Source organism: Mastomys coucha, chromosome X (assembly GCF_008632895.1).
Source record: "Mastomys coucha isolate ucsf_1 chromosome X, UCSF_Mcou_1, whole genome shotgun sequence".
In the NCBI taxonomy this organism is placed as follows: domain Eukaryota; kingdom Metazoa; phylum Chordata; class Mammalia; order Rodentia; family Muridae; genus Mastomys; species Mastomys coucha.
The window spans coordinates 41127951-41136520 of NC_045030.1; the positions used below are offsets into that span (position 1 = coordinate 41127951).

At 38.5% G+C, this 8570-nt stretch overlaps 1 protein-coding gene across 1 annotated transcript in view; it reads left to right on the forward strand.

Annotated features, from left to right (window-relative positions):
* Positions 1-8570, forward strand: part of Dock11 (dedicator of cytokinesis 11) — a 136086-nt gene that overhangs the window by 113964 nt on the left and 13552 nt on the right. The window contains exons 47-49 of the mRNA XM_031372386.1: positions 3913-4035; positions 5577-5690; positions 6654-6800. Of these exons, the coding sequence (XP_031228246.1) occupies positions 3913-4035; positions 5577-5690; positions 6654-6800 (384 nt within the window). The remainder of the gene's footprint in view (positions 1-3912; positions 4036-5576; positions 5691-6653; positions 6801-8570) is intronic.

Genomic DNA, 8570 nt, shown 5'->3' on the forward strand with positions numbered 1-8570 from the left:
TTAGACAACAAAAGGAGATCAAAGGGGTACGAATTGGAAAGGAAGAAGTCAAATTATCACTATTTGCTAATGATATGATAGAATACTTAAGTGACGCCAAAAATTCCACCAGAGAGCTCCTACAGCTGATAAACAATTTTAGCAAAGTGGCTGGATATAAAATTGATTCAAACAAGTAGCCTTCATCTACTCAAAGGATAAAAAGGCTGAGAAAGAAATTAGGGAAATGACACCCTTCATGATAATCACAAATAATATTAAATAACTTGGTGTGACTCTTACCAAGCAAGTGAAAGATCTGTATGATAACTTCAAGTATCTGAAGAAGGAAATCAAAGATCTCAGAAGCACAGAGGACCACCAGTTGCAAGCTACCCTGAGCCGCATAAGGTGACTCCACCTCCAAAGAAAAATTGTACTAGGAATGTACTATGCTAGGCATGGTAGCTCAGACCTTTATTGTAATCCAAGGGGGACTGAGACAGGAAGGAGTATTGCCATGAAAATTGTCTAGTGTACCTAGTTCCTGAAAAGCTTGGCTACAGAACAAGACCCTGTCTCAAGTAGGGAAAATGGGAATGGAGAAGAGAGGAAACCAGTCATTTCACTTTTTACAATCTGAGACTTAGATATACTTTAGAATTCTGTTGGTTTTATTATGTGGCCCCAGCCACAAACAGTACTTCACAGGAGATATGTTCTTGAGCTTGTCCTCGTCCTCCAAATACCAGCTTTAAGTTATCCATAGAGATGGTCTTGTAAACATATTTATTGGGATTTTTTTCGCTCTATAGTAGTTACTATATATACTTTTAGTTTTATTTTTTATAAATTAGAGTACAGAGTTCAACCAAGTACCAGTTTGTCTGGGCTCATGTAGAAGGGTTTCCTCCTCATGCTCTCACATCTGAAACAGGTGGCATTGATTTAGAAGTTATATTAAAATGAGTCATATTCAGCAGTACACATCATCTATTATCCCAGCAGTCTACTGGAAGAGGAAAGAAGATTGTTGTGAGTTCTGCCTCTGTCTCTCTGCTTCTCTTCTCTGCCTCTCTGCCTCTCTGCACCTCTGAACTTCTACATCCGCCTCTGCCTCTACCTCTGCCTCTGACTCTGCCACCTCTGACTGAGTACTAAGTTTAGAGGTGTGTGCCACCATGTATCTGCTAAACTTCTTAATATAGCTATTGAATGTTAGTTAATAAGCTGACTCTTTATTCAAGTAGTCACATTGATTGGCAACTGCTGTCTAGGAGGAGTATATGAGTTACAGAAGAAAACAGTCTAGATAAATAAGTGTGTTCCCACCTTTAAAGAATCATGGTTTATTTGTAATGTCAGCTATTGAGACAGTATGCAAATATTATAGAACTATAAATATTTACCCCATTGATTAGTAAAAATTATTTGTACCTTGTTTTCCTTATCTGGACCAGGAAAAACAGTACCTATACTAGTCTAAGAAGGGGCTTGAAGGGCAGAGAGTATTTCAGGGGAATTACTAGTAAGTGTCTCTCTGTTTTGAAGCACTTGCCTTGTTGAATGAAGAGATTATAGAAATATTAGCCATCTCATTGCAAGCTTTGTGTCCACGTAAAAGAGCTTGCTCCTTGTTCTATGAGTTGATGGGATGTTTTCAAATTTTCAATGACATGATCAGAAGCCTGCGATCTGTATTGGGAAGTGCCACGGCTAGAGTCAGGAAGATCAGTTAAGTGAAAAAAGTATCAAGGTGTTGAGACTTAGCAATACATGTAGAAGGGGAAAAGGGTCATATTTGAGAAATATCTAAGAAGTAAAATTGATAGAGTTGGTCATAAGCTCAGAGGATGAGTGAAAGAAGTGTTGTATTGGTTTCCTAGGCATCTTTTTCTGTCTGCAGTGCTATGCCATAGCACAATAAACGAGGTGGCTGATTAACAGCAGAAATGAATTTCTCAGAGGTCTAGCAGCTAGAAAATCTAACCTCAAAGCACCAGTGGCAATGTGTCCAGGAAGGGCAAAACTTTCAGTGCATAGATGGCACTTTCTTGCTGTGTACTTAGATGGTATTAGCAAGGTTAGAATTTTTCCAAGTGAATCTGAGGGAATCAAATACTTAGAGCAGAACACTAAGCCTGCCATATTCAAAACATTTCCAAGTGTGTGGCTTCAAACAAGAGAAATGTACTACCTCTCAGATTGCAGAGTCTAGAAATCTGAAAATGAGGCTTCATCCTGGGACTTCTTTCCTAGAATCCAGATAGAAGCCTTCCTCGCCTTCTGGTGATAGCTGTTGATTCTTGGTATTCCTTAGCTTGCACCTACATGGATTCTGTTTCTGTCTCTGTAGTCACATGTTGTTTTCCTGAATACCTGCAGTATCTTATAAGGGTGCCAGCCATATTGGCTTGAGGGTTCACCCTTTATCAGTATATTCATCTTTTTTATTAATTATTTTATTCATTCAACATATTCATCTTGATCAATTATATCTATAACACACTTCTTCTGGATCAGGTCACATTCTGAGACAGTTGAGATCTTCAGCTTACAGTTTAGAGCAGTGATTCCTAACCTTCCTAATTGTGCAGCCCTCTAATATAGTTCCTCATGTTGTTGTGACTCCCAACCATAACATTATTTTTTTCTAATTAATAACTGTAATTTGCTACTGTTACAAATTATAATGTGAATATCTGATATGTGACTCCTGTGAAAGCTCATTCACCATCCCCCTCCAAAGGGGTAGTAACTGACAAGTCGAGAAGCACTGATTTAGGAAAAGACAATTCAATTCGTAACAGGATAAAGTAAAAATTGCGCCTCATTTTCCAGCTAAGAATTTATAGAATATTGCCACCTACTACATAGGAGACCTACAGGATGAATTCAGTTATCTAAGAAACAAACAGGGGTGATTTTGGCAATCAGTTCTGTAGATCTGATAGAAAACAAGTTATTAAAACTCAGCCAGAAGCATAGCAGTTGACCTAGTTTGTTTTATTGTTGAGAACATGTAGCAAGTAGCTGTTATGATTCTCACAGGCAAGAGAGCTCGCATAGGACATTAGCCTATCCCTGATGTTCAGATCATACAAAGGAAGAGTTTGTTCTCTGGATTGTATCAGTTTAACGAAGACCTAAATCACTAATGCAATAGCTTGAAAAGCTGTCACATTCTCTTTATACTAAGGTTTTACGCATTGTTTCAGTATGAAAGAAAAGCAGTGGAGATATACAAGCCTAGTGGAATTTACCTTGTTAAGCATTTTTATAATGTCTATTTAGTTACTTATTTTTATTAAAACATATTCTATGTGTGTGGTTCATTATTGATATTTTTATACATGCATACAACATTCATTGATGATATCCAACCGTACTTCTACCCTTACCACCTGCCCTGTCCCACCCTGGCATGATTTCCATCCTGTAGAAATCACTCTTCAACTTTCAGGTCAACTGAGCCCATAATTTAAAACAAACAAAACATTCAGTTCAGCATGATATTATCTGCAAGTAAAGTCTCTATTTTCACTTAAACAGAACACATGTACCTTACTGTTGACATTAATGTCATATTTTAGAAACATTTCTAATTTCCTGGTACTTGTAACATTTGATTTTGAAAATACAGTTCTGAGACTATATTTTCAACTGTATGTGCTGGCACATACTTATAATCCCAGCAATCACAGGCTAAGGCAGGACGCTTACCATTTGGAGGACAAGAATCCTGGACTCCATAGCTAGGTCCTGATTCAGAAGAAAGAAGTGGACGGAGGAAGATGTGGCCATATAAATATACTTCTGTGTATTTGCTTGAACTTAGCTCATTTGGTTTGTTCTTTAATAAGTTAAAATGGTTAACAATTGGTTTGTCTAAGGCTGCTTTTAATACCCCATTAAATATATGTCTTAATGCAGGAGGTTTTGCTGGAGTTGCTAGAACAGTGTGTGGACGGTCTGTGGAAGGCAGAGCGCTATGAAGTCATTTCTGAGATTTCCAAATTGATTATTCCAATTTATGAGAAACGCCGTGAGTTTGAGGTAGGAGATGAACACATTGCCATCATTGCCTTCTGTACTTTGTTTTGGTGTTGGCAAAACACTAATATCATGTTATTCCTATCTTTTTACTCTGATACCTTCTAAAGAAAATACTGGAATTTTATCACAGAATACATATCTTATTTTGTCCTTTTTGTTTGTGGTGCCAGGGATGGACCTTAGGGCCTTGAGAGATGATAAACACATGCTCTGTCTCCAAAACTTCCCAGTCCGGATTGTAACTTCCCTCCCTGGACTCAAAGCCACCAAACTTCCATATCACCAAGAATGGCCTAAAAACATGATTCTTTTATTTGAACTTGAGTGCAGACACTAAAAGTACTGGCTAACCATGATGTAGAACCATAGTATGATGGCAGTAATAAACCAGCTGAGAGTGTTTGTCTATCAATGTACCCTACCAGGAAAAATGTTTGTAAATTATAGTGAACAGCTGCTGCCATGTGCATGGGACAGAATATTTTAATATTCAAGTCTTTAGGCCCGTATCATGATTTCTACTGTATCTGTACAAAAAGGGGAAGGAGGATGGCTTGTTATTCAAGCTATTTTGAGAGTAAATGTGAGATGAGCTGAGTGTGGTGACATACAAAAACAAAACCTGTTTTAAACTCAAAGGCTTCAGGAAGTCCCTGAAGCTGACCAGAGGTGCTAAGTCCCTCCATCTCCACTATAAATGGTAAGGACTGCTAGAAGTCACTCTCAGACTGTCTGAGCTGCCCAGAAGTCTCAGATCAACTGAGATCTCTAAAACAGACACTCTTTACCCAGTTGAGCTACCTGCAAGTGTACTCCTGGGTTTTAGTTCTCCTGAGCTTTCATGAGTCATGCCAGGGTAGACTTTTGATGATGCAGCTGTCTTTGAGTCCTTTTTACTCCTATAAGGGCTTATCTCACCTATATACCACAATTAGCAAACCACATAAAGCTCATTTGTTCAACAGAAGAAAATGTTTGAAAATATTAACAAATGGAACTGGAGAAACAGCTCAGCAGGTAAGAGCTCCTATAGCTTTTGCTGAGGACCTGGGTTCAGTTTCCAGCAGCCCTATGATGGCTGAAAAACATCTGTAAATCCAGTTCCAGGGGATCTGGTATTCTCTTCTGACCTCTGTGTATATATAGGCATACATGCAAGCAAAACATCACACACATAAAAATTAACTTTAAAATGGGAGTTGTATAAGTATGCACAAATGGGTAAAATTCACATGTTCGTTTAATATAAAATACCTTGCACTTACTTCTGGGCATTAAACCTAGGCTAGGCAAGTTTTCTACCACTCAGCTACAACCCGATCCCCTATACTGCAACTTTTGAGGTGAAGTCTTGCTAATAGCCCAGTATGGCCTGGTACTGTAGTGGGTATAGTAATACCCTGTCTCAAAAATAAATAAGGAACAACAACAAAATAATATTAAAAACCTAAACATTGATAGTTTTTTTTCTCTTGCATGCTGATCTTGATGATAGTTAATGACTGCCAAAATTACAAAGTTCTCTATTCTCCTTTTTTCAGAAACTGACTCAAGTCTACAGAACTCTCCACGGAGCTTACACAAAAATTTTGGAGGTTATGCACACCAAAAAACGACTTTTAGGTACTTTCTTTAGAGTTGCCTTTTATGGCCAGGTAAGTGTGCTTTAGCAATGTTTGTTTATCAAGTTGTTTGACTTTTAAAATGTTTTCCTTTGACTTATTAGATGGCCTTTGTGTAGTTAGTTGTTCCTTCTGGACGTCTTTCTTGCTTTTCACACAGCAGGGGGCTCATTTTGTAATGTTCTAGTTCACTTTGGTTCTGCTGTCCACTTAGGTCAGGGATGCAAGGTAAGGATGTCTCATTAATAAAATTCATGAAAAAAAATGTTTGTTTCCTCCTTCTACCAAAAATATGTTTATATACTTATGAACTTGAGTACATACAGGAAAATATTACATGGGAATAACTAATACAATAAATAAAAAATAAAAGTATTTTCATATTACTTCATCCCCTTCCAGACAATATGTTTGTATACTTGTGCCTTTGACAATTCTCAACTTATTCAAAGTTAGAAAGTTGACTCTATATGCATGTGACTTTTAATACATTATTAATATACTAAAATTAAAATATTAATATGATCTCAGAGTTTCTATTTTTGTGTTAAAGCACAATTTTTAAAGGCAACTTTTGGGGGAAGGGTCTATTTCAGCTTACAACTCTCTGATCATACTCTATTACTGAAGGAAGTCAGAGCAGGAACTCAAGCAGGGCAGGAACCTAGAGGCAGGAGCTGGTACAGAGGCTATGAAGGGGTGCTGCTTTCTTGTAGAACCCAGGGCCACCTGCCCAAAGGGTGGTCCCACACACAATGGGCTGAGTCCTCCTCCATCAATCATCTATCAAAAAATTCCCTAAAGCCCTATCTGATAAGACTTTTTCTCAGTTGAGGTTCCAACTTCCCAAATTACTCTAGGTTATATCAAGATGTCATAAACTGGGCAGCATAAATGTATATCAAAACTAATATGTTGTCACTAGTCGTGCTGATGTTCCTTGAATGTTTGTCCATATACTCTTTATAAACTATTATTTGTTTACCTTTCTAATAGTCTTTTTTTGAAGAAGAAGATGGAAAAGAGTACATCTATAAAGAACCCAAGCTCACTGGCCTTTCAGAGATTTCCTTGAGACTTGTGAAACTTTATGGTGAAAAATTTGGTACTGAAAATGTCAAAATAATTCAGGATTCAGACAAGGTAACTTGTGCCATACATTTGGAAAGCATTGTTCGTTTCTTACAGGCCTAGTATATTGCTCCTGATTTGTGGGAGGGAAGCTGTCTCTAACTCCCTGGGACTAAGATTACAGCTGTGCACTGCCGAAGGGGTCACATTCAAGGCCCTTCTGCCTGCACTGGCAAGGCTGTTACTGTAGCTCCTGATCCCCCAATGTTTTCTTTTGGTTTTTTGGGGTTTTCTTGGGGGGGGGGAGGGGGGCTGGTTTCAAACTCACAATAGTTCCCCCTGAAGTTTCCCTGGTATTGTGATTACAAGTATGAGCTGTATCTGTATTTTTAATGAAGTCAGTTTACAGAGAGATAGTTTGGGTCTCACCCTAAATATTATCTATCCTGTTAGACCCTATCATAACAAGGTGTGAAAGGTCTAACAAGAGAGACTGTTTTGTGGGGAATGCGCTAATCCTTCTAGACAGCCTTTGGAAATAACAGTCAGAATGCTTGAGTCCTAACAGTTCCCGGAATGAGAGCTCATTACCTAGGTAGAAAGGACTTCCACAGTACAGAGTTTGTGCCTACATTTATTCAAAAACTTTCAGCAAAGCAAGTCTACTCGACAATGGTAGACAGAGAAAATCTCACCTCTTTATTTGCTAGAAACCCCTGTATCTCTTGTGAGTTGTATGATCTTTAACGTAGGCTTAAGAGCCTTCAAAGTAGATGTGATGATTGGTTCCAGATCAATATTTGGCAATACCTCTCTATAATTTTCACTACTTTTGTTTCATTTCACTGAATTCAGACAGTAGAAAATTCCCTGTCCTTACAACCAGAGTCTCAGCTCATTTCCATGCTGTTGACTGCTGTAGAAATGAGTAGGTGATGGTTAGTGAGACTCTCTGGACAGCATGCTCTTTCTCCTTCATTCTGCCTTGAAAACCTAGCTCCAGATGCTGCTGAAAAACCACTACCAGGCAGCCAGACATCTGACATTATTCTATACGACTCATAGGTGACATACAAGAAGCCATTTCTATCCATATAAAATACAATCGTTCCCCACCCCCATAACTAGATTCTACAGCCACAAAATCAACCAACCATGGATCCTAACTATTCAGAAAACACTGCATCTGTACCAAACAGTTGCAGACTTTTTGCTATTATTTTGTTTTCCTTGGTGTTGAGACAAGCTCTTATTTTGTAGCCCAGACTAGAATTCCCTGTGTAACCCAATGTTGTGTGTCAGTATTCCCAGGGAGACGTGAGCAAACATCTACTCGTCCCAGATAGAAAACCAATGGCAGACCAAAGTAAGGATGCCACCAAAGTGCAATTTATTGAACCGTGAGGTTTTTTCAGGGTTACTTAATAGGAACATAGGTAAGAAGTTACTTACTAGAATAGAAATGACTCAAAGATGGCTGTATCAACCAAAAGCCCAACCTAGCATAAACAACAGCTCACCAAAGCAGGCTGCTTCCACAGATTAGAAAGTGTCTTTTTCAGGCAGCTAATATGGGCTGAGCCTCTTCCAAACAGCTCGGCTTGTCTGTGAGTATCTCAGCAGTCCTTATATATGCTTAGAAAAAGAGAGATCTAGTGAATATGCTCAGTTTCAGGGACCTCATGAGGCGACTGAGTAGTTTACATCCTTAACTGAGCTTCCCTGCAAGATGGAATATTTTGTGTCCAAGAAAATTTTGTCTCTTGATGAGTTTCCTTGAAGAAAGGCAATGTTTCACCTCCCTTTAGAATATCCTGTATCTTAGGGACTAAGATGGAGGGC